The 27,272-nt window shown below is 32.2% G+C and overlaps 1 protein-coding gene across 5 annotated transcripts in view; it reads left to right on the forward strand.

The window, feature by feature from the left end:
• REPTOR (repressed by TOR) overlaps window positions 1-27,272 on the forward strand; it is a 53,604-nt gene that overhangs the window by 22,186 nt on the left and 4,146 nt on the right. For all 5 annotated transcript variants that reach the window (XM_017610121.1, XM_017610124.1, XM_017610122.1 and 2 more), the window contains one exon: window positions 24,661-26,517. In XM_017610121.1, coding sequence (XP_017465610.1) covers window positions 24,931-26,517 — 1,587 coding nt within the window. In that variant the 5' untranslated portion in view covers window positions 24,661-24,930. The remainder of the gene's footprint in view (window positions 1-24,660; window positions 26,518-27,272) is intronic.

Here is a 27,272-nt window from a genome sequence, read left to right on the forward strand (position 1 = left end):
AAAAGTTTGAAATTTGGGTGAAAAATTGCAAAATTTTTATAATTTTTATACAAAGTTTAAAATCTGAATTTATATGGTGTTTGTTGTATAGCCAGCTAGGCTTTTATAAAAAAATAATAAACATTAAATAAACAAAAGACAAATAGCCAAAACTGGTCAAAATATCGCACTCCTATTATTTTGTGGACAACTGTATGTATTTGCATTGAACCCTTCAATTCTACCTGCATTTTATACAACGAGAGCTGAGTCAAGGCAAGCAAAACTTTTGCGATCGAAAACGCATCTCGTTCAGAGAAGCGTCCCTTTCGGCTCAAGGCTGAATCTGATTAATATGCCTTTTTCGAATTTTATTTACTCCTTGAACCTCTTTAAAGTCAGCACTCGGAAAAGTTTTATTATGTAGAATTTCATGTGAAGCTTTCTTATGAATATTTAAATGAACATACATATATAAAAATTATATAAAAAAAATGGTCATCAATCAGATTGGTTGATTATACATATGTATGTACATAGGAACAAGTATCGGCACGGTAAAAATATTTTTTTTTTATTTGCAACAAAATCAAAATTTTTTCTTTCAAAATTATGTTCTATATTGTATTTCTTTAAGCTCGTGACTGCAAATATTAGAAAAAAAATCTAAACATATTATAAATTAAAGATTAAAAAAAAATTAACTTTGCGGAATATTAACAAAAAATAAAAAAAAAACTTTGGTAAAAATGTCTAGCTCTGTGTAGGGTATTTTACCTATATGTTTTTATACTTGTTTAAATTCTTGATGTTCAATTTATGGTTCAATGAATTTGTTTATTATCAAAAAAAAATTTTTGATTATTCAATAATAAACTTTCAAAATATAAAAACTTAAAATTTAAACCAAATATATTTACTTATTAAAATATCATATAATTGATATACTCTGTAATTAAATTTTATATAAAGATAAAAAAACAATAAAATTAGAAAATTTAAATGAAAAAATTAACACAAAAAAATTAAACTAAATCAAATAAAATTGTAATAGAACGAAATAGGAAAAATAAATGAAATGCAATAACGTACACCCCGTGTCAAAATTACAAGCGCACCACATATTGACAAGTTTGAACAATTAAATTTTTTGTTAATTAATTTTAATTATTTTTTATGTTATAAAAATGTATATTCAACGAAAACCGTATAAATACAAGTTTCAACTTTATACAATATTTAAAAAAAAAAATCAACAAACTTTCGTAAAAAATTGCTGCTTTTTAATTAGATTTTTAACGAATTTCAAAAAAAGGAGCAGTCCATCAATTTCCGTTTCTATAATCCTTTTTTTATTAATTTGGTTCAGTTGCGACCATGAAGAAATTGACGGTACTCTTAAAATTTTAAATGAGAATTGAAGTCGTTTTTTTTGCTTAAAAATTACTTGTTTATAAAGATTTTGAGTGTGCAATGTTGTAGCCCGTTGAATTATATTATAAAAAAGTCGAAGTGTAAAGTAACTAGGGCTTATCGGTGATTTTTGCATTTTTTTTTTGTTGGAAGTTATTGGTTATTTTCTTTCATATAAAAAATGGTCGAACATACCTTGTATGGATACTTCCAGCAAAAAAAAAATCTTGCCAAAAATCAATGGTAAGTCCTAGCCACCTCAAACTTGTATTAAGCTACAATACAGAATCAAATTTTTTTCTAAAAATTCTTATTAAAATGTTTGAGATTCTCAAAAAACTTTGTCGAATTTTCCTAGTTTTTGTACAAAGTTTCAAATTTAGACTTATATGGTTTTTGTTAGAAAATGAGCTATACCTTCATAAAAAAATAATAAACATTAAATAAGCAATAAAAAATAGCCAACACTTTTTAAAAATCCGCCTCCCTATTTGTTTGCCCGCCGCTGTATGTAATCAATTCCAAACTCAGGAAGATAAATGGGAATTATTGGGAAAGAGAGGCGTGGCACCAACTACTACATTCCAAATAAAACTATGTTGTTAATTTTGGGCAGGGCAACGTCTACAGAGTCGGCTAGTCTAATAAATTAAGACAAAATAAAAAAAAAATAATTAAATAAAATTTCACGAAAGATTTAAAAACACCTTTGTGTTAACTACAGTAGAGTGCACAATTACATAAATTAGGCGTCTTGTATCTAAAATTTAGTTAATCAATTTTTCGGTTTTTCGCTCCATATTCATTTATGTGCTCTTATCGCATAATTTAAAAAATTGATATTGTTCGAATCAAAGTCACATGCTTTAACATGTGTACTTCATATAGGCATGCATACATATATACATACATATGTATGTAAACAAGTGTGCAAATTAGATAGTTCACACGACCCCTAGTCGGCCTACCAAAGCAAGCATTTTTTTTTTGGTTTTTACAACGACTGCCGCTTCGTCGGCGACCAAGTGAACAGTCTAGCGTCAGTTCGCCCACCAATCAGCCAACCAGTCAGGCAGCCTATCTGCCTGCCTGCCCGCCAGACCTCTGAGCTATGTATACACGTTTGTTACATTTCATTTCTTTTGCTACCTCTCAGCTTGTACTATGCACAGTTATTACCTACACTCAAGGTCAATACTGTTTATTTTTTATATTTTGTTTTGAATTTTAAATTCATCATAGATTTCTGTTTTCAACAAATACATACAATACAGTTGGTAGGCTGAAAGAAGAATAACGAAAAGAGAAATTAATACAAAAAAAAACGCTGCAGAGAGAGGGAGAGAGATGAAGAGATGAACAAAGAAAGATATAATGCGAGGGTGAGAAGAAAGGAACGCGAGATAAAAAGAGAAAGAGTACACATGAGACAGCTGTGAGGTGCCTAAACATTTCGAGGGAGCCCCTAATGGAGGCATCAAAAGCTCTACTTTGGCGCTCTGTTGACATTTTGAGTTGCCTTTGTGGGAAGTATAGGAAAAATAAAAATTAATTAAATACATACACACCTACAAACTTACAAGATACGGCGCTCTCTCTTGCTCTGTTTACATTATTCGCGCGCTTGCTCACTTTCGAATTTTGTTTTATAAGTACATACATACATAGTCTCTTAAAAAAAAAAGCAATAAAAATAAAAACCAAAAACACAGCCGCTTTGCTGCTTTGTTGACGTTGGCAAAAGCTTCAAGATTATTCGCTATGTTCTTTAACTTATTTGAGTTTCTGGTATTTCGTTGTTCTCTTCCCATGCACTATGTTCTTTACGAAAGCTTGGATTTCTAGAACACATACTTGTATGTACATAAGTATAGTAGTAGTAAGTACATATGTACGCATGTACTTACATACATATATCGAAAAGAATCTCGAAACACTTTTCTGCTTCATTTCAGGTATCTTCACCAATCGAGGAGTGCCGTGTGTTTTTGGTGTGCCTGAGTTTTTGTGTGTACCCTATTTAACAAACATTTTTTTTTTTTGTGTAGGAATTAAATTTATGTAAACAGGAAGTACATATACTGGCGATCAAAAGTGAGTGCATGGGTATTTGCGTCAAATATTTGCAATGTTTTCAAAGTTAAATTTGTTTTGTTATTTTTTTTTTAATAAGCCAAACTTTCAAACTTTAGACAGAGCTTAATAAAAAATCGGCAAAATTTTGAACTTTTTAATTTCAGTCGTTAGAAAAATTTTTGGTCTGCAGGGCCATACATCGGCTATGAAATTCTAGTAAAATAAGTGCAAGGTTTAAGCGGCTAAAAAGTCGCGTTGATTTTTAATAATTTTTTATTTTTTTTTTTGTTTGCTAACGGATTTTGCAATTTTTCTTTCTAAACTAGCATAATTTTTTTGAATGTTTTTTTGCAAACGGTCTTGCGAATTTAATTCTACAAGAAGTTTACGTTCATATGGTAAAAAAATACACATTTTGAAGAAAATTTTTCCAATTTTTCTAAATTCTGTGTAAAGTTTGAAACTTTCACTTGTGTATTTTTATAAAAATTAACAAAAAAAATTCAACTTGAAAAACCTTGCAAATATTTAACAAAAATCACCATGCACTTACTTTTGGTCGTCAGTGTATGTATGCGAAATGGATTTGATATGCGATACTATGGCAGTTAATATTTAATAAAAAAACAGACATACATATGTACTTAAGAACATACTTACATGTACATGTACATATATGTACACTTAAAAACTCATATGTATATGTACACATGTACTCATGTATGCACATTAGGCCTTACCACCTTACAGGAAAAAAGCCATTGTCTAAAGTAAAGCAGGCATCAAGAAAAATCACAAGAAATATTTTTCATTATTTCTGTTGCTGAAACAGTACTTTCGTCTTGCTGTAAATTTTCTTGTAAAAATAAAAATCCGATTTTTTTTTCTTAAGAGCTGCAAACTGAATTAAAAAATTTTGATAAAATAAAATTTCTTTACCGTTTCTTGTGCGTAATTTTCTTTGAATTTGTCGTTTTTCTTGAGCGCTGTAAACACCCCTTAATTTTGTCAGGCAATTTCGAAAAAAAAATTTCTTTTTCTTGACCAAACCCATATAGGGGTGGCTTTTCTAAATTTCACGGTGACAACTACATACATTCGCCAATAATTTTTTTCTTGCAAAAATACTTTAGACTCCGAGGTGTACGGCGAACCTTTTTTTCTGGTATGACCTAGTGTATATACATACATACCACATATATGTATGTACATAGGCCATACGTTTTCTCAACTTTTTCATACATAGTTCTATTCGCCACGCCACATTTCCCATTCTCAGTTCCAAAGTTTATTTTTATTATATTTTGTATTTACTTTTGTCGTTTATTTTGTTTGAGTACAGTGACACTCATTAAATAATATCCATATGTACAAATGTATATAGTATACATCAGCCGACAATGAAAATAAGAAAACAAAATAAATATTATGAATATGCAAAAGTGATTGTTTTTTTTTTTTAAATATGGCGTCTATCATCATGGCGGGCAGCCGCCAGCCATCATACAATGTTACACTTCCCCAATCATTTGCGATTGCTTGAAGTATTCACAGCACTTAATATGTATGTATGTAAGCCTATGCATGCATTTAAATGTTAGAATAAAACTATTTCTTATTTCTTCGCGATTTGGTTAGCTCAAATAAAATGTTGATGTATGTATGTATGTATGTACAGTCAGTGCCAAATGTAAGAGTACACCTTGTTCTAATACAATATTCACACTTATTTTCATTCATTATTTATGAAAATATAGATTATTTTATAACATACGCCATATAAATCAAAGTTTCACACTTTACATAAAGTTCACAAAAATTCAAACCATTTTCATCAAAATATCAAAAAATTTATTCAGAATTTCTAGAAAATTTTCGAGAACGCAGTTTTGTAGCAGTTTTAGTAAAACAAAGTGCCAGCTTAAAGTCGCTAACAATTGCCTTGATTTTTTAGAAAACTGCATACTCGAAAATTTTCTAGAAATTCGGAATCAAAATTTTGAAATTTTGATGAAAATTGCTTGAATTTTTGTGAACTTAAAAAAAGGGCGAAGCTTTGATTTATATGGTTGTTGTTATAGAATAATCTATATTTTCATAAATAATTAATGAACAAATTTTTTCTTGAAAATAGGTGTTAATATTATATTAGAACATGGTGCGCACTTACATTTGGCACTGACTGTATATGGGGTGTTCCATACGAAAACGTACGGGGTTCACACTTCATGTGTTTGATTTGTTTCAAATCTTTAGGGTTGATGCATAAACATAAATAATAAATAAATATGAAATTTGTGCATGATTAATACATTTTTAAAAACTTTTCAGCACAAAAACAAAAACATATCGATTTAATAGTTTTCCAAATATCCCTAACGGGGCGAGGAAAAAATTTGAAAAAAATCACACATACACACATCAAAATTCTCTATGAAAATAAATATGTCAAAAATTTTTTTTCTTGAATAATTTTTCACATTCACATTTTTTATAAAAAAAAAATTGTTTTCAAAAATATGCCGTCTCAAAAAAAATAAAAAAAAATATCACAATGGTAGGCCTGAGTATTGCGCAATATTTAAGTATAGTATTATGGGGTGCACTTTACAATAAATTGAGTTATGGTTTTTTTGTTACGCCGAAGTTGAGTAAAATGAGTACATTACAAATTTGCAAATTTTGTTATTTTTTTTTAAGATTTTTTTTTAGTATGCAGCTTTGTAGCCAATTAAATCTTAGTATAATAAAGTGCAAGTTTTAAGCGATTGCAAAACCGGCGTTCATTTTTTTTTTTAAATTTTCTTTGAAAACGGTTTTGCGCATTTTCTTCCATAAGAAAAAGGTGCAAAAAGCCGTTAGCATTAAAAATATTAAAAATCAACGCAATTTCGCAGTAGCTTAAAACTCGCACTTTATTATACTATAATTTAATGGGCTACCAAACTGCCGAGGCTCAAAAAAATTCTAAAAGAAATTTAAAAAATTTGTAAATCTGTAATGTACAATGTAATCAACTTCGGTGTAAAAAAATTCATACCACAATTTATTGTAGAGTGCTTCACATAATACTAAAATTAAATATTGCGCATTACTCAGAGCTACCATTGTGATTTTTGTTTTAATTTTTTTTGAGATGGCATATTTTCAAAAACAAATTTTTTTTAAATAAAAAATGTGAATGTGAAAAATTGTTCAAGAAAAATAAATTTTTAAAATATTTCTTTTCATAGAGAATTTTGATGCGTGATTTTATTCAAATTTTTTCCTCGCCCCGTTCTCGAGATATTTGGAAAACTATTAAAATATATATATAAAATATGGCGACCCTATTCTAAATTTAGCCCAGATGTATAGACTCACAAAGTGTTCACATTGGGTGCCTTCGTTGACATGGAGGACGCTGTTCTTCAAACCTAATGTTTTCGAAATTTTTCGAGATTTTTCGAGAATTTTCTGGATTTTTAATCTTATTTCTTTGTATTTTTGGGCACATCTTATGTACAACTTATACTCTGTCCCTTGTCGAATATTCTGTCATCAAAACTGAATTTTATTGGCGTGCGCATTCCCTAGAAATGGTCCGTCAAATACTGGCTGGCATCTTTTTAACTTTTTCTATATATCGATCAAATTTTTTCCCCTTCTTATTTCAAGTGGAGGACTGTCATACCATGGCTCATGCATTCTACAATTTCTTGAATTTTTTCTCGATTCTTATTTTTATCCACTTGCAAAGCTAAAATTAATTCTAGTCTAATTTTTCTATTAACAAAAAATATCATGTATGTACATATAAATGTTTGTTGTTCGCCCTGTTTAAGCTCTTTTGGTTCAGTATCAATTTATTTTGTTTTCTAGCAGTATACAAAAATTTACATACAAATTATACATACTTAATTTTTATTTTTACTTGCTTAACAAATATACACTTGTGATTGAACAAATAAATAGGTAGCTACACCGGAAAAAAAGTTGTTGTCAGCCTTCGAAATGCGCGAGTTCAATAACCTCATTAGTGGAATGTTAAGCAAAAGAGAAGGGGATACACAAAAATGGCGGTGGTAGCAGCTGATTAAATGGCTTAAAGGTATGACCGACCATACGGCCAATTGGGGATGAGTTTCTTTGGCGCTGTACACATATGCATGCATGTATAGGTGTGTTGTGAATTTTGTTACCTATTTTTTTTATTTAATCCTCTAAATTAAAGTTTTTGGTATGGCTTATATATTGTTTCATTTGGGTACTAATTTACGTGGCGGCGCACAGGCCGATGTCTGTACATTATAGATATTAAAGAAAAATTAATCTGTCTGTCTGTGTGCTTGTACGCGCATAACTCGAAAACTAATGCATGGAATTGAATGCAGTTTTCGCCGATATATTTCTAGTGGTCTAACTTAAAATATAGAAATAAAATAATTAGGGAGTTGCCACCTGTTTGAAAATTGCAATTTAAGAAAATTCATAAGATAAAGTAAATATCGCAAAGACGTTGAAGACGGCTTACGGCCGAAAATATTTTTCTGGAGGTTGCCACATGTTTGAAAATTTTAATCCAATTTTATTGATGAAATAAATTGAATATTGCAATACGGGTATCAAACTGAAGAGGTTTAGGGAAGTTTACTGGTGAAAATATTTTTGAGGAGGCTTGTCACCTGTTTGAAAAATTTTATTCAATTGAATTGAGTATCAAACAACACAAAAACGCTTTTAAGTGAAGTGTCGTCGGGTATTTAATAGTTTTAAATAAAATTCGTGATCAGCGTGCCTCAATACCTAATAGGTGAAATTTTAAAAAAGTTGTTCCTATTATTTTTTTTTTAATTTTCACTCCATTTGTCCGCTCTCAAATATCCAATTATAAATTTTATGATGTATTCGGATTTAAAATGACAAAAATACTAAGATTTAAAAAAATAGGGGTCGCAACCAGCGGCTGAAAAAATTAAATTATTATTTTTTTTTAAATCGCAAAAATTCAACAAAGCTTTAACTTGAAATCAGATAAATTTAAAATTTTTTAAAACTTGTTCATATAAATTCATAAACTCGTTGAGCTATACCTGGTCACAGCCAAATTTCGTCCAACTATTGCGATATAAAAAATTTTTAAATTTCCTCAAACCCGGGTAGCGGCACCTAAATTTTCATGGACGTCTTTATTTAATACGAAGAACAAAATGAAGGAATGCCCCATGATTTTGATTTTGTGTATGCAAAAATTGAAATTAGCGTTTCACACACTTACTACAACATAACATAATACCTTTTTACAACCAGGAAATCTTAACTCACTGACCACAATGCTGTCATACTGAAATTTATGTGGAATATTTATTTGCCATTCGCATTCAGCACATTTCAAATGAATTTGTCTACTTTGGTATGCCAAGCAATTTTGATATATTTTTAATGTTTTCAACATAATTTACAACTTAGTATTTGTACCTGTAGACATGGAGATTTAATGACTACATGCCATTTCTGTGTGATTTCATAAATTTTCAATATTCATGGCTAACAAATATGTAGGTGAAAGGAACATTCGAAATATGCGTATGCCAAATATTTGTGCATATTTCAAAAATGTGGCCGTCATTTTAAAAATATTTTTAAAAGCGTTTTTAAATAGGTATTTTATGTGATATGGTGATATGTTTTCATGCTTTAAAATATTTACTGAAAATAATACAAATGTATTTTATATTTCATGACTAATGTGTGTCATGTATTTAAAAAAAAAAGAAGGTGTCACAGCAAAATAAATTATATTTAAAATGTTACATAATTTTGTTGGCATATGACTAATATCTATGTTTTATGTCCGAAATGAAACGATTGTTTTTATGTTGTTTCTATTTTTTATTTTCAATCACATATTAGAGTCTACATATTTTTGAATCCATGCCAGATCGAATTATTGCAATTTACAACACAAAAAAATAGCAAGATTCTGGCAACGGATTCTGGTAGAGAGGGCCGAAAAACATTAAACCTGTATCGGTGTTTTGAAAGTTTAAGTCTGAGTTTTGTTTTTGTAATCCTTATACATATTTTAGACATACAATGCGTTCAACAATTTTGTGTAGAATACGACGGAGAAAATGTCTGTGGAAGACTTTAACCCTCTAACTCCTCATTAGGTGTGACTTTTTTGTAAAACAGGAGTATAACGTGTTAAAATGTTATATATAAAATTTGCTATTAAATTATAGTATAGGTCTTCGAGTACACCAAAGCTTAAAATTCATTTTAAAAGGCAGCAATAAGTCTAAACTAAAAAGTGCTTAAGGGTTAATTTTGTACTTAATCCGAATTGGTGCTAAGATCTTCCGCTAAACCGGATTTAAGCACTTTTGACGAGCGCACGACAAAAAACATTTACCACTAAGTTCTTATTAGAAAAGCGATGTGTGCGCCTTGAGTTTTTGGATTTGCGAAAAAAATAGAACTCAAAAATTTATTTGTATTTCTGAGATGTAAAATAACGCTCAACAAATGAGTTTTCTTTTGGTTAAAAAAACTTAAAAAAATAAATATTTTTGATGGAAAAAATAGAACTAAAAAAAAATGATAATAATTTTTTATCAAAAAATAACAATTGACAAAACCAATGTGTGCGTTCACAACTTTTTTGTTTGGTTATCAGATTATGTGGTTATATTTTTTAACAACACTAACATACACTATAGAATAATAATTTTTAACCAGATAACCAGAAAAAATAACGCTCGAAAAATTGGTTTTATTTTTTTCAGAAAAATAACTACAACTCGATCTACTATAATATATTGAATTAAGGATAAAATTTAATTTTTTTTAGAACTCATAATGATTATGGTCACTCTTTTTAGGTTTAGTGCTTATCGGCCTCAAACTTCATCCAAAAAACCCAAATTTCTGGACCTTTTGCGAATTATATTAGAGGCCTTCAGGGCGATCTCGTTTCTATATTACTTAGTTGGCAGTTTTACGTGTTGTATTTTGTTTTTGTTTCGTTAGATTTACAAAAAAAAAAAACAAAAAAATTACGTAAAAATGTAAAAAAAAAAACTGTCAGCTAACGAAGCAATGAGCTCGGTATGAAGACCCCTATTGTATTTTAATGTCTCAACGGTAATAAATTTGACATCAAAGAATGTAAAAATAATCGCTTGACGTCACACCGTCATCAAAATTCAAGAAGTGGCTTATAAATATAACAAACTGATCTCTGATTGTCGAGGTAAATGGTTCGCTCCCAAAAATTTATGTTGTGTAACTCAAGTTGATTTGTGAGGCTTATCTTGAATATAATGGCCAGCAAATCTCAAAAAAGATTATTCAATATAACAAATGATCTCTATGGAAAACCCCATTTCAATTAAAAGACTCAGCATAATTCAGCTTCTAATATAGCTTTTAGATCAGCTGTCCAGCATTGCGATCATGTCGTGGCGGTGTTTTGAAATTTTTATAAACAAAACACGTCAGTATAATTCTGGAAAAAAAATTTATAATCGAACCGGTCACGCAAAACGGGCGAGCAAGAGAATGGAGTTTTGGCGATAGTGAAGGAAGACATATGAGTTAGTAAGCAATAAATACCTATGTACATCATACATATGTACATATACAAATTATAAAAAAATAAAATGCGAATGGTGGTTGAAAGCGGGCCTGTAAGTGCGGCGATAATTGAAGGCAGGTGCTTGGACGTAAAAGCTGTTTGAGCCGCTTGAAGAAATTAGAAACAATAAAGTTATAAAAAAATAATACCTGCGTATGTATGTACATATACAATATATACATGCATACATTCCACATGCCGAAAAATAGACATATTAAATAAGCAATAAAATAATACCACATGCAAAAAAGCTGAAATGACAAAAGCTGAAAATAACAGCAGCAAAAGATTAGATAAACAGTACGCATTTTCAAAATAAAATGAACTAAAGAAAAAAATATTACTAAAATATTATAATAACAACAATGAAAATAGCACAAAAACGTCCGGGTAATAAATAATAACATAAGTGGTTGCTACCCAGTAGGAAATTTACTTGTTTCTAAAGGCCCAGTTTGAAACATGAATTTGAGCCAATGTTGGAATGCCCAGTCAGATATTTTTGCTTGACTCCAAAGCGCTAATTTTTAAATGTCTAATATTTTTTTTATGGAAATATGTATATACATAAATGTATTATTTTTAAGAGATAAGTAAACAAATTTTCTAAAGTTGATGTTTTATATCTTATTTTTAACTGACTTTCAAAAAAGGAGGAGGTTATCGGTTTTTTTTTGCTAAAAATTGCCTTTTTAATTAAAAAAAATATATAATTTTTATTTCAGAAAATATCTCGCAAACTGGTAATTTTAATGATTATGGCAGAATATAGCAAATTAAATTGTTTTCATTAGATATACCGCTTGTTTTAGTCGGTTAACGAATTCTCCAGATAACAGACATTTTTATGATTAACTTTCTTTTTCTTACATATAAAAAAAAAATAACTTAAAAAATTAGCTCCTTAAACCTCTTAGGAGTTTAATTGTCTTTCATTAAAAAAATAATAAAAACTAGAAAATTAGGCAAGCATTTTCGGCTCTAGACCGTTTTGAATAGTAAAGTTCACGTTTGCACCACTGTGCAGGCGTCTCGGTTATTCGCAAGCTAGAATTCTTTAATATGCAATTAGATATGTATATTTGATTAATTAAATTGTACTGAACTCTGATCGTATAGTTAAAGCGCCGATAAAAAAGGTAATCAAACTTACATAGTATATACGAGGGTGAGGGTCTCTTTCAACGGCAGAATTGTCTCTTAGAAATTCAATACTTTTTCCGGTATCCCAAGCGGTCGCCTAGGAAGTTCTGGATGTGGTCTATCTTTTCTTCATCTATACAGTTTCTACAGAAATCATTGTTCGGTGCTCCGAACCTGTCGCAGATGTAGTGGGGAACTTCGGCATTTTTGCTATGATTTTTGTTAAACTAAAAGATGTTATTGCGTTGAAGATGAGGGTGGAAAAAGACACAACAATCCGTTTTGCGGCAGTTGCTCTACACAAGTGTGACTTTGAATCAATGACTCCAGATTTTTAATCCTTATTTCCTAAAATGAAAAAAAGTGCCTAAAAAAGAAATAAATGCATTTTGGTGTTGAACAGGTGAAGAGCCGCAACGAACGCTAGTGATTCTAGAATTCTTCAACGCCAGTGAAAATATCCCATTCGACTGAATTTAGTTTGTTTTTATAGAAACTATTTTCGAGTATTTACCTGACTGACTGCCAATCACTGAAAAATTGTTGCAGTAGCTGCTAGCCTGGTTGGGTGCCACGACTTCTGACTTATCGACGTCAATCTGTGTGAAATTGTGCCAAATTGCTGGGGGCGCCATATTCGCTGCCGACAAGGCGTAATCAGTGTCGCAAGCGTGCGCGACTGCTAAAGGCATAAAAATAAAAATAAAAAAATAAAACACAAAAAAAAAACTAAATAATAAAAACACTTTGTTACATGCGTAAGGAATAATTTAACATAATTCCATTGACGTCTATTGGTCAATGTTTTTATGAAAATTTACATATGTACATACATACACAAACAGACATTAGGGTGCCTCACAAAAAAAAAAAAAAGTTGCGCGGGTTTTCCACCGGAATTATAAAATTTGTTATATTTTAAGACTGCCATCCAAATCTTTCGAAAAAATATTGAGATTTACGTGAGCTGAACCGATTTGAAAATGCCTCTCAAATTTTCATTTATTTTGATTCTGTTCATAAAGTTTTTAAACTTTTGCATTCAGACCGTTTATGTAAGCTTAAACTCTACTATCATCTGAGGTGATTTTTAGTGGAAAAAAATATTTTTAAAAACAAATTTTTTTTTACAAAAACTCGATATTTGAAGTGAATCGTAGGTTCCGCGAAATATTATGGCAGAAGTTTTAAAATATAATAAATCTTTTAACGCCGATCAAAAATACATACAGTACCGATTTTTTTTTTTTTTTTTTTTTTTGGTACGGAGATTGGTGCACCCTCCTGATACACATATAAATATTCAAATGCCATTATTTAAAACTTTTGGACTTAGAAGCTTGTTATTGTTTTTATGCCCAGCACATTTTTGCATACATAGCAAAGAATTACATATAATGAAATTTAATTCTGCATAGAATGAGATGTAATAAATATTAACACAAAACAACTTATACTTGGTCAATTATTTAGATTTTTATCATTTAAATAGGTAGCTCGGTGATGGTTATGGGACAAAAAGTGTTACTTACAATATTATTAACATATGTGTACATATGTATGTATGTATGTATATTGTAAACAACAGCAGCGACCGCAAAATAATTAATTACATATGAATGTATATACATATGTTTGTATGTATGCATGTATTCTAATTTATTTGTTTATATTGGATGTAAGCATATCGCTATTTGCGTTTGCTGACACACCCATTTTTCTCGCCACATATTTCTTAACTGCGATAAATTGAACAAATAAACTGAAGCAAAAAAAAATAATGATTACATAGAAATTTTTTATAATTTATAGTTGTAGCGAAGTTCGGTTTTTAACGTTATAGTTTTTGATAACAAAATTTTAATTAAAAAAAAGTTGCTTATTATCCCGGACAAATTAGGTAGAGATTTCGGGATAAAAATTGTACTCCAGAATTCGGTCGATGTTTCAAATTTAAACTAAATTGGCCGTTGCAGTATAAAAAAAAAACAACTTAAATTTCGTAGCTAGTTTAAATTTTTTTAAATTATTTGTTTAAAAATATGGCTTAATAAAAGCATACACCAAAACTATTTAGCTTAAACAAAGTAAATTCATCTAAATTTGGGAAATGTGGAAAATATCTTAAAAAATGCCAATAGAGCTTTTAATACTGATTCAATTGAATGATGTGTATATGTGTCGGTTCGAGGCCATAATACTTGTTTGAAGCATCGGTCGATATCATTTTTGTAGGCCTGGGGGCGGATTCTGTAACCAGTTAGCGACAATTTTTGAATCGGTATCGGTTTTGTTGACGTAAGATATGAAATATTTTTAAGTCAACAAGTGCGATATCGATTCGAAATTTGTCGCTACTTGGTTACAGAATCTCCCCCCTGAAAGCCTTCTTCATCCGCCGAAAAGGATTTTTCTTGAACCTTGGATCGACTAAGGTTAAAACTGATAAAATAATACTTCTCTGTTGCGATAAGTTCAAGTGTTTTTTCCGATATCATATAATTTAGTAATGAAAGTTTTTTTTTTAAACTTAAAATGGATATAATGGCGAAGGATTAATGTAAAGAATCGGTATCGGGTACCGAAAAGGAAGTATTCGGTACCGACAACTCAGCACATCACTAGAGAGCAGTTTTATTTGCCGCTCTCAGTTGTCAACTCTACGATGACGTCACGCCAATTCTGCTGCCTGCAATTGGCGCAATCTTGTATTCTATCATTCTTGGGCTGGCCCTTTGTCATATCCGTGGATAATGCTTCGTAAGACGTGTTGTCAAAAGCACCGGATATATACAAACAAAAAATATACTCGTGCCGTTGTTGTAATTGAAGAGCAAAAATGCCGATGTTTGAATCAAAAGTGTAAACGAAAAATTGCATGAGTTTGCAAATTAAATGGAAATTACAATCACGCGCATTGTTGATGAAACTATGACAACAACAACAACAACGGTAAAAAATCTATATAAAAGAATAAGCAAAAGGTGAAAGGTGGAAACCGAAGAGAGGAAGAGAGAGAGAGAGGGAAAGAAACATGCAAATAAATGCAAACCTAAACATTTCAGAGTGCTGTGCAAACAAAATAAACTGCAATGAATGCCGATAGTAAAGCAGAAACAGCAAATGAAGCGAAAGCAACGCGCAGAGATGATCAAAACAAATCAGTAAAAAAAAATGCAAATATGGGTATGAATGCACGCGTAGGTAAATGTTGTATAGCAGGCAATGTGCAAAAACATAAACAATTTAAATGTAAAAACCAAGAAAAAAACAGACGTAAAGAGAAAAATCACTGCCAACGGTACACCAACACCCACATCCGTAAAGATAAAATGTATGCATATCTGTATGTGTGACATCGAAACATTCAGACAGCCATAAAAACTGTCTGGTGCTCTGGGGCGTATGATGAACGGACAATCGGACTGCAGTTATTGTATGTATGTACATTTGGGTGTACTTATGTATGTACGCACATAAATCTGTATGTATGTAAGTAGTTGACTAAGCGCCTCTGACAAGCAAGTTCACATTTGCTTAGCTGCGTGTATGTATGTATGTATGTACAATGTATATCTGTATACATACCCTGCAGGGAAACCGCGGACTGGTGAATCAAATTTCTAGTTCCGTACTAGGTCTTTATCGCCAAAAAGGAACCAGTCCGATAGGAACTAGATCCTCTCCAGTCCAAAATCGGCGAAAAGTGGTACTTTTAAAAAACAAATTTTTTTCAGTTTTTTCACTAGAAATCTATATCTAAAGTGACGAATTTAGAAATGGTTCGGAACTATAGAAAAGGGGATGCAGAACGAACTAGATCTTATTTGTCGAATTTAGAACTAGTTCGGAACTATCGAATAAGGGATGCAGCGGGGGCTTGTTTACTTTACATAGATATGTGTTCGGCGGCTTTTTCGTTCAAATACGCTTCTATTCTGTGCTTCGCAGATGCTATTTCATAGTTTGCTAATACAAAACAAAGCTTTGTGTTAACATATTAACATCTTGGGGCCATCTGGAATATAAGAAATAACAGCGAGCACCTCTGCAAACTCAGCTACAGCTAAAGGTATGTAGACGTACATTTCTTCATTCAAACGAATTTAATTTCAAATTGAAAACACATTTCTTCCAAAATAACTTAAAATCGTGCCACGGATGAACCAAAAAGATTGAAAAATCATGATACTTTTTTCTTTCGTCTGTCGATTTTCGAACTGGTTCGGAACTATAGAATTTAGGTCTAGTTCGGAACTATCGAAAAAGGGATGCAGCGGGGGAAAATTGACACTTCCTAGGACATCGCCATGTTAAGTTCGCCAGTTGCTTGCAAGCAAAAGAGATTTATCGCGAACCAGTACTGGGTCTAAATGTACTAGAAGCGCACCAGTTCAGAACTAGAGATTTTCCCCACAGGGTATGCACGCAATTATCTGCTTGTTTTGGGGCAGTGAGTGCCAAGCGCCACTTAGAGGAATGCCAATTTCAACAACAATCAACAATATAGCAGACACAATAAAATAAGTAATTTTTTTATGTAATAAACTTATTTTGAACAAAAAATCATTTATGCATAGCGCAGTGCAGAGTTCTGTGCTTCTTTTCAGCCTTGAAAGGTTTGCATTTATGACCAACGTCGAGACTGAAATTAGTACATTCTTGTTCTTGCCACCTCTTACGAAAAAAGTGTGACGATCACTATTTAATTTTTTATCATGCGTGTTTAGTATTTTTTATTCGTATTTAGGAATTATTATTTTTTACTTATTATTTTATCGTAGTTTATTTTAAATTATTATTTTTTTTAATTTATTAAATTCTATTTCATTGTATTTTTTTATTGTATTTTTGCACATTTTTTATTGTATCTTTTTAAAATTTTTACTTTTTTTTATTTTATTTTTATGTACATATAGTAAATATGTTTATTATTTTCTATTTATATTTTCTTTGTTCTTTTAATTAAATTTTTGTACTTCTTTTGGTTGTTTGTATTTCCGACAGGGTTGGAGTGTGATGTATTGTGGAACGATTTTCTGTCCTCCCTTGTTAAATTTGGTTTAGAGACAAATCAGATTCGACAAAACGCCGACAAGGGATGACGGAAAATCATTCCACAATAATTATACTTATTAATTTCGTCTTATTTTATTTAAATTTGCATGTATTAAATTCTATTTTACTGTATTTTTTAATTTTGTTAGTTGTGCCGGCTCGAGGTAATTTTTTTTTTTTAAATTTAATTGAAACAAATATTTTTAATTTTCTCCAATTAATTTCAGGGTCCCGAAGATGGTTACCGCGGTGTAACCGAAATATATTGGAGACAATTAAGAACCTGTGTTTCAATTAAGATTAAAAAAAAAAAAATGATATCGAGCCGGCACAATTAACAAATTAAGAAATAAAAAGGTCGCCAAAGCATTCATCATATTTATTTTTATTTTTATTTCATTGTATTTTTTAGTTATGTTATATATTTTTTTTATATTTTATATATTTAATTTATTTTGGTTACTTGTTCATTAAATATACTTTATGGCTTATTTATTTCATCCCATTTTATTTTACACTCTTTTATTTAAATTTCAATTGATTCTATTTTACTTAATTTTTAAATTTTGTTATTTTTTTCTTTAATTTATTTTTGCATTTTAAAACTTTCATTGCACTTTTGATTTTTGTATGTTTAATATTTTTTATTATCTATATGTATTTCATCCATTAATTTTTTTTTATCATCTTATTTTATTTTAAGCTATTTTTTTTTTTTTAGTTATAATTTATTAAATTCTATTTAACTTTATTTTTTAACTGAATTTGTTTGTTTATTTTATTTTTTATAAATTGTTTACATTAATTTTTCTTTATCTAACCAAAGTTCTCAGCACTGCTAAACCGCAAGAATGTGTCGGATATTATTGTAATTTATACCAATGCATGCAAATGTACGTTGGTATGTATGTATGTATATCTATGTATGCATCCAATGTTCTTTTTTTTTTTGAAAAAAACGCCCATCGTGTTGATATGCAATGATAAATGCACAGAGGAAATAAATTGCACGTATCGTCATCTGAAATGCAAAAAGACGTAACAACATCGTAACTGAAATGGAAAGAGTCCTGACTAATCTTCTTATATATAAAAATAAGTGCACGTTTTTGGTGTGACCATATAACTTGCGAACTTGAATTCGGAAAAGGGGGCGTGGCGCCTCTATTTTATATATAACAAGTAAGAAAGTCTAAGTTCGGGCGGAGCCGAACATTAAATACCCGGCGCAAGTATTAAATATATGTTTTTTCACCTTTCCGAAACCTTCCGCTAGATGGTAAGCCGGGGTGTATCAATTTTGAGTAAATTAGCGTCCTTCAATTTCGAAATATTGAAGTTTCAAGCATTTCTTAAATTTACCGTTATATGAGAATCGGCCGTTATTTTAGTCCGATTTCAATAATTTTCAACGTTTTGCTTACACGTGGCAAGTACAATAACCATACCGAGTTTGGTACAAATTGGTAGAACGGTTACCGATATACTTATATGTGATCATAAGTGGGCGGTGCCACGCCCATTTTCCAAAATTTTACCATAAACGTATTTCTTGGTAAAGAATTGTTGCAAGCATCAATTTTGAATAAATTAGCTTCAATATTTACTGATTTATCGAAGATTTTGTATTTCTCTAAATTACCGTTATATGGGATGTGGGCGTGGTTATTGTCCGATTTTAAAAAGTTTCGGCGGTTTTTTATGCTGTACCAAGGCCAACAACTGTGCCAAGTTTGGAAGAAATTGGTGTAGCGGTTACCAAGATATACACATGTAACCATAAGTGGGCGTGGCTACGCCCATTTTCCAAAAATTTATAATATTCTTATTTTTCGTCTAAAAATTATTGTAAATATCAATTTTGAGTGAATTATCTTCAGTAGTTACTAAAATATCGCAGTTTTCGTATTTCTGGAAATTACCGTTATATGGGAAGTGGGCGTGGTTAAAGTCCGATTTCGCCCATTTTCAATACCAACCTACCTTGGATTAAGGGAAACCTACATACCAAATTTCGTTGAGATATCTCAATTTTTGCTCGAGTTATCGTGTACACGGACAGACGGACAGACGGACAGACGGACGGACAGACAGACATGGCTTAATCGATTTCTTTTTTCATCCTGATCATTTACGTATACATTTGACTATATCTATCTCGATTCGTTTTGGCTGTTACAAACAACCGTTATGTGAACAAAATTAATATACCCTTGTGCACAAGTGCGCTCGGGTATAAAAATTAGTGAGTTAGCCTATAACTTGAGAACGGCTTCACCGACTTCAACCCAATTGTGCGGCATATTCGGGCTATCATGCAGATGGTTTGGGTGAAGTTTGCTTGAATTGAAGGGGGTGTAGCACCTCCCATACTAACTAAAATTTTTATATTGTATATCTCTTGAAATATTTGTGGTAGAGTACTGGAAATTGGTATAGAGGTATATCAAATAATTTCATATTCATGGAGAAAAATGGGCGGTATTGGAAAAGGGGGCGTGGCACCTCCTATCTTACATATAAAAAATTAGTGCAAGATTTCAACCAAATTTATAAGTTTCCCCGAATTCGGAAAAGGGGGTGGCACCACTCATACTAATAAAAATTTTCGTCTGGTATATTTGAAATATTTGTGGTATATTACTGGAAATTGGTATAGAGACATATGAAATAATTCCATACTCATGGAGAAAAATGAGCGGTATTGGAAAAGGGGGCGTGGCACCTCCCATCTTAAATAAAAAAATAAGTGCACGAATTCTACCAAATTTAAACGGTATATGCAGATGGGTTATGTGAAGTGTGCCCGAATTCGGTCCAGCGGTTCATGATATATAACAGTTTATGTCTGTTACATGAACCACGTATATGGTACAACAGCAGATACATGAAAAATCGAAAACATAGTGAAAAATTGTTGCTAAGTCAAGTATAAACATGGTTGCAATATAGTAAAAAAAAATTTCAAATAGAAAAATTCCAGGATTTTTCATTCATTTTTAAATATTTGGTGTAGAGAAGCACACCCGGTGTACCGATAGTATTTTTTATTTTTTTCATAAAATGATTTGGGAGTTGTAATTCAATGAAATCCATCATGTCAATGAAAAGCTGAATTTTGAATGTTTTATTATTAGTTACGACTTTTTGTATTTCAGCGGCGATGTTTGTTACGTCTTTTGGCATTTCAGGTGACGATATGTACATATGTACATATATCGTATGTATGTACTTGTGCATGTACGAATGTCATTGTTTTGACACGTGTTGGCATTTATTTGATACTCGACTGTCTGTATGTACATACTAGAGGGCTGCATGAATTCATTCAAACTTCTAGCCAACCAGAGTACAGTAGATTTGAATATGTTACTTCACATACAAAACACTCAGCGTTTGGAATTTTGTAAGTTATGAATATAACTTTTGTTTTATATTTTCTCCCTTCAAATGGAAAAATGTGAATGAATGAATAGAAAACATTCAAATCATTCCAACTCATTTCGGTAAAAGTTTTTTTCTACAAACAAGTTTTTCGTATATAATAGGCATGAGCGCAGCAATACATACATACATGCATATGTATGTTTGTACATTTGTGCATAGAAAAAATATTTTTGGATATTCATACAAAAAATTGTAATTAATTTCAATTCAATTTATTTTCACTTTGTTTGAATATTGTAATGTCGACACAAATATCAGAACAGCTATTCACTCAAATTCAAAAAAATTGTATGCCAAAATCATTCATTCGTTTTGTATATGAATAAACCATAAGCCGTTTTGAATGCATTCATGCAGCCCTCTAGTACATATGTACATACTTAGATACCTGTGTTCATATGTATGCCTTTATTTAGTTACATACGTACCTACTTACGTCAATTTGTTTAGCGATTACTCGTTACATTGGCATGTGGCATCTTGAGTATTTGACAACCAATTTCAATTACATACATTTCCATTTAATTTTACATATTTATGTATTTTAATTTTCATTTAATTTGTATTTTAAACGCCCACACAGACTCACAATCGTTATCTCCCTCTCGCTCTAACTCTGCTGCACAGTTCTGCCGCCCCTGCAGCGACACTAATGAGTGCCTACTTTTAGCTGGCGAATACTTTGTAGCTGTTTGTAAACAAGCTTCTTTCTATCTATAGCAGACACATTTCACAAGTGCATATTTTAATTTGTTTACAATTATTTTGCGCGCACTGTTACATTGTAAGAATATACTCCGCGCCAATTTATTGTCTGGTTTAGAGCACCTACCCTGCATTCATTTGCATGCAAACACTTACAGATATATCTATTTATACAAACATTCACACATACATACATATGTATGCGTTACGCGCATTCTTATCAATATACTTAAGCTAAATGAATAGCAAAATTATTGCAAAACTTACCACTTCTAATGCATTGATGAATTGCAAAATTTGCTTACACTTTATAGTCATTTCTTCCGTCCATCAGACTGCTACCGTCGTACTGTGGTATACACTTTAGTTTATCGTCACGTTTCGCTGTGGTATGTCAAGTTTGTTGTTGTTTATGTACATAAGTGTAAATTAATCGTTTATTTTGAAAATTGCTGCTTATAAACAATTAAGTATAAATTATTCATTTAAAATTCATATTCATCTACCTTTTTCAATGATCGTATTATACTTGCTGATATAAGCTCATCAGACCTTAGGTACACACGAAGCGTTATTACAATAATATATAGCAAAGCTCATTGAATTAAAGCTAAATAAATACGTATATTTCTATGGCTCGCCAACTACTGCTCAAAGATGTATAGAGAGAAAAGAAGTCTTCATCTTTTCTGACAGCCTCAAAGCTTTATGGCTCAACCAGCCACTGGCGGGGCGCCGAACATCTTGGAATTAGATGGATAAGCATTATAGAATTCAAGTCGTATGTATATATAGAGGGTGATTGCAAAGACGACGAATCGGCACTGTGAAGCCGGCAGGATTACTTGTAACGATGCATCAAGGCAAAATACTTATTTTCCACAGCACTTGGGCTATTAAGTCTGTGAGGCGTTATAAATCTCCAGGAGGAGAAGGCATATATTCCCCGCCGAAATTCAGCAAGCAGGTCGACCTTTTATACCCACTGCTTACTAACATTTTCAAGACAAATATTTAGCCATTTCTAACTGGTCGAGAGTTTCTAGTTCCTAAAATACCATTGATTGATCTTTCTTCAAGTGCAACACATTTAATGCTAATCGATCATTAACTATACGGTTATGCACGCCATTTGCGTATCTAATGAACTTGATCTGTTAACACGCCTTGTCTAGCATACCTTTAGTTTTTATGGTTTTTTAATACCAAACTTGATTGTGAAAGAATTTCATGGTAAGATTTTTGTTGCCTTAGTTTGAGTGAGTTCTTAAAAGCTATTGGAGCATACTGTGGCACTTCGATATAAAGAAATGATAGTCTATTCATTTTTTATTTATAGAACATACATACCCTCGATGCGATAACAAAAAAAATGGATTTCTGTAGTTTCCGGTTGAAATAAAGTCAGAGTCAATCGAGTGGGAGTGGTAATATGTCTCATACATTTTTTTGCTAAATTCATACTTTTCAAAATTTCGCTTTTTACAACACAAAAAAAAAAAAGAAAAACTAAAATGTGGCTACCGTGATGCTGAGAGAACGTTAAGGCTGAGGGTACTGCGTACCTGCTACAAACCTTGGCAAAAAAAAGTTGTAAAAAGTCATCGGTAATTTTTAGCGACTTGAAAGTAGCACTTTATTTTATTATAATTCAATGAGCTACACACAGTGGTCTTGAAGCAACCATAGCTATGACTAAAATGCCAACCAAAACGGCTTACATAACTGTCTTTGTACATAATCATAGATCAAAATTTCGTTGAAAATAAAATTCCATCTGCTCCTATGCTTAAAATATTATAAAATGTTGATCTAGAACTTTCCAAATCCAGTTATATAATCGCGAAGGTCTATGGTAATATAATTATAACACTTTCTTANCATTTTAGTCATACCTATCATTGTTTCAAGACCACTGTGTACAGAACTGCACATTTAAAATTTTTCTAAGAAATTGAATTCAAAAAATTTAAATTTCTATATGAAAAAAAATGTTCTTGTGGTTTTTGCTGTTGAATTACCTATATTTTTATTAGCAAAATTGCTATGAAAAATATAAAAGATTAAATCTGCAAACGTCAGGGTGTGCATATTTTTAACGCTGACTGTATTTCTGGTTGTACATTCGACTGCATCAACAAAAAAAGTTGCATGTTTTTTCGCCGGGATTACAAAATTTATTGTATTGGAAGACACACCAAAATATTTCGGAAAAATATTAAGATTTACGTGAGCTGGACCGATTTCAAAATACATACATCCAATAATTGAGTTTTTTATAAATACAAATAGTTTCTTAAATAATTTTTTTTTAAAAAAACTCCGCTCAGATGACAAAATAGTTAAAGCTCAAAATATGTATATAAAAAAAATGTTTCAATGGAATTAATATCATGTTTGATGCTGTTTTTTTAAATTGTTCAAAGATTGGTTTAAGAAAACTTTGAATAACTGGCGCAAAACTATACTATTGAAATTTTTTCTAAATATTTGTATATATATATTTTTTTTTCAAAATACCTACACTTTAAAAAAACTATTTTTATTCATAAAAACCTAAATTTTTTGAGGTATTTTCAAATCGGTCCAACTCATGTAAATCTTCATATTTCTCCGAAATATTTTGGATAAAGTCTTAAAACATAATAGATTTTGTAATTCCAATGAAAAAACCGTACCGGTTTTTTTTTTGTATGGGAGTGACGCAGTCTAATATAAATACATACATATCTAGTACATAGTAGTACGCACCCGAACTAATTTGCGGAAAAATAAAAACGATATTTTGAAATCCCTTCAAAATGTTTACCTAATTTTGAAATTTTGATATTTCTAAAGTTTATGTTATGCTAAGTTATGTTATGTTATGCTAAGTTACGTTATGTTCTGTTGCGTTACGTTATGTTATGTTGCGTTACGTTATGTTGTGTCATATTGTGTTGTTGTGTTATGTGATGTTATGTTAAAATATGCTTTGTTATGTTGTCTTTTTTTTTAATTTCTCAAATTCTTCGTATTAACGTTATCATATTTGTTTTAATTATACTTCTTATTATTCCAATTTGCTACTTTTAAACTTAGTTTGTTTACATAAATATTTAAATGAGTACATTTACATACATATTAACAGCTGATCTACAGAACTGCTTAGCATTAAGTTCCACAATTATTCTCCCACCATACTCACATTTCACTTTGTTTTTCTGCTTCTATTCTTCCAGATAGACGAACACTTGTAGGCGTTTATTTTCAACCACGCGCCGTGGTGTCGGCGCCACCGCCACCGACACTGCCACCATAAACACCCAACCGTTGTCAACAACAAAGGCGAGCAATTGTTTGCCATATAACATCTGTACATATCGATTATCAGCAGAGTACCAGCGTGTACCGCTTGAAATCGGCTAGAAGTTAGTTAGTGCATTACCCGCCTGCAGATAACAGCGCGCACACGTGCGGCAACAGCAGCAGCAGCTTAGTGACCGCAATCTATGCACCAGCTGCCGCCAGCTTATCAGCAGACTTGTCATAAAATGACCGAAAATCAAATATTTTCCATGTCGACCGATCTATTCGACACCTCGTCCAACAGCAGCAATCCACTCAAGTGTGATCTCTTCTCGTTGGCCCTGAGCAACAGCAACAGTTCAAGTTTACTATTCGGCACATCAGCGCTGCCCGCACTTAGCCCACTGCAGCAGCTGAATGTGAATACGGTTTTCAATTGCAATTCCAACTCCAGTCCCAATTCCAATTCCAATTCCAATTCCAATTATCATTCGAATACGAATTCGAACGCGAATACACCCAACGACCAACAGCAACAGCAGCACATTTACGGCAACAGCAACAATAGCGCGAGTAGCGCTGGCAGCGGTAGTGGCGGCAGCATCAATTGTAGCAGTAATGTGATGCTGACCAACGCCATTAGTATACCGCGCAGTAATAATCCCAATCAAAGCCATAATCCTTGGGCGCAAGAACGCGATTCGCATCCTCATCCCAGTCCGAGTCCTTTGCATCATCCACTCAACACACACCAGCATCATCACCAACTTTCTGTCATGATGTCGACACAACAAAATAATCAACAGCAACAGCAGCAGCAACAGCAACAGCAACAACAGCAGCAGTCGTTGCAACAGTCACAGCCTCGACTCTTCGTCGATTTCTCTGATTATGGCTTGGATGTGGCCTCACTGGATGCTGCTTCGCTTTCGCCGACACTGTTGCAGGATGTCAGCCTAGGCGCCGCTTCGCCACTGCACTGCATCGCCACGAATGGCAATCTTTCGTCGTCCTTCTACGCGCCAGATGCTTCACCAGTCAGCAACAGCGGCAGCAATAGCATTGTGGGCAGCGTTGGTACCGCTGACTCTGCCAGCACGTTGTTGGGCTTGAACGATAGCATACGCTCTGGCGAGGATGCCAACAACTCTTTGCTCTTCGACGTCACTGGCACACCCAATTCCAGTGCGATGTGGAGTGATATTAGCAATGCGATCATCACCAAGCATGAACCTTTCACGCTGGAGGATGACTACATATTTCCCATTGATAAGGCTGAGATACAGGCTGCTGGATTTGGTGATATACCAGATGAGACTTTTCTTGATGGCATTGATAATTTCGATGAACTTTTGCCGGGTGCCATAAGCGGTGGCAGCCAGAATGATTTCATTCTATCACCTCAGCCAAATAATAGCTCTAATAATTTACAACAAATGGCTAGCCCACAGGCTTCACCAAGCGGTGGGCCACCAATGGAATTGTTGCAGTTGCATAAGCAGCAGCAGCAGCAGCATCAGCAGCAACAACAACACCACCAACGCCAGCAGCAATTGACTCAGTTGCAAACGGTGCAACAGCAACAGCAGCAGCAGCAGCAACAACAACAACAGCCACGCCTACAGCAGAGCAATAGCGCTGGCGGTGCCATACATACACACCACAACAACCACCATAACTCATCTAGTCCATATGAAATCTATCACAGCACACCAAATAAGCAGCAGCAGCAGCAACAACAGCATCAGTTGAGCAGTTCTGGCTCGAACTCGTTCTCGCCGGTTAGTCAGGTGAGCTTACAAAAGTAGCAGGAAACTTAACAGAAAAATTCATCTTTGGGATGTATTCATCTTTTGGATGTAAATTGTATATTCCTTGAATGCATGCACCTTTACATGTATGAACCTTTTCGAATTTCTTCGGGGTGTATTCATCCTTTGGATGTAAAATCTGTAAATCTTTAGTGCGTATTCATCTTCTGAAGCACACATTCCTCATCATTCCGTTGTAGTCATCTTCAGAATTCATTCGTCTTTAAAACTATTTTTTTTTTATTTCCACACAGTTTGAAATATAAAATATTCATCTTTTAGACGTTTGCCCTTGTAGAACTCCTTCATCTTTAAAAAATTTGGTTACCTAAAAAGTTGAAGCGAAAAAATGGTCATTCGTAGTTTTGGAGTGTCTGTTCATCCCTAAAAAGCTGTTTCATTAGTCTTTAAAGGAAAACTTTTCATCCTTTAGTTCGTTTAGTTTATTAATTTTGGAAGCAAATTCTGAATTTGGTGTAGAAGAATTGAAAGTAAAAAATATTCATCTATAAAAAAATGCATCCTTTAGATGTAACCAATTTTAAAAGGTATACTTTACAAAGTTTTTCAGTTTTGTTCCTATAATTATGGTGGAAACCATTCATGCATTGGATGAAGTCGTCTTTGAAGCACATTCAAAATATGGGGTAAAAGTATTTAAAGTAAAAATATTCATCTATTAGATGATTTCATCATGCGGAACACGTTCATCTTAAATTTCAATTTGTATGGGA

This window comes from Rhagoletis zephyria, unplaced genomic scaffold (assembly GCF_001687245.7).
Source record: "Rhagoletis zephyria isolate East Lansing unplaced genomic scaffold, Rhagoletis_zephyria_1.1 Rzeph_scaffold_00283, whole genome shotgun sequence".
Taxonomy (NCBI): Eukaryota; Metazoa; Arthropoda; class Insecta; order Diptera; family Tephritidae; genus Rhagoletis; species Rhagoletis zephyria.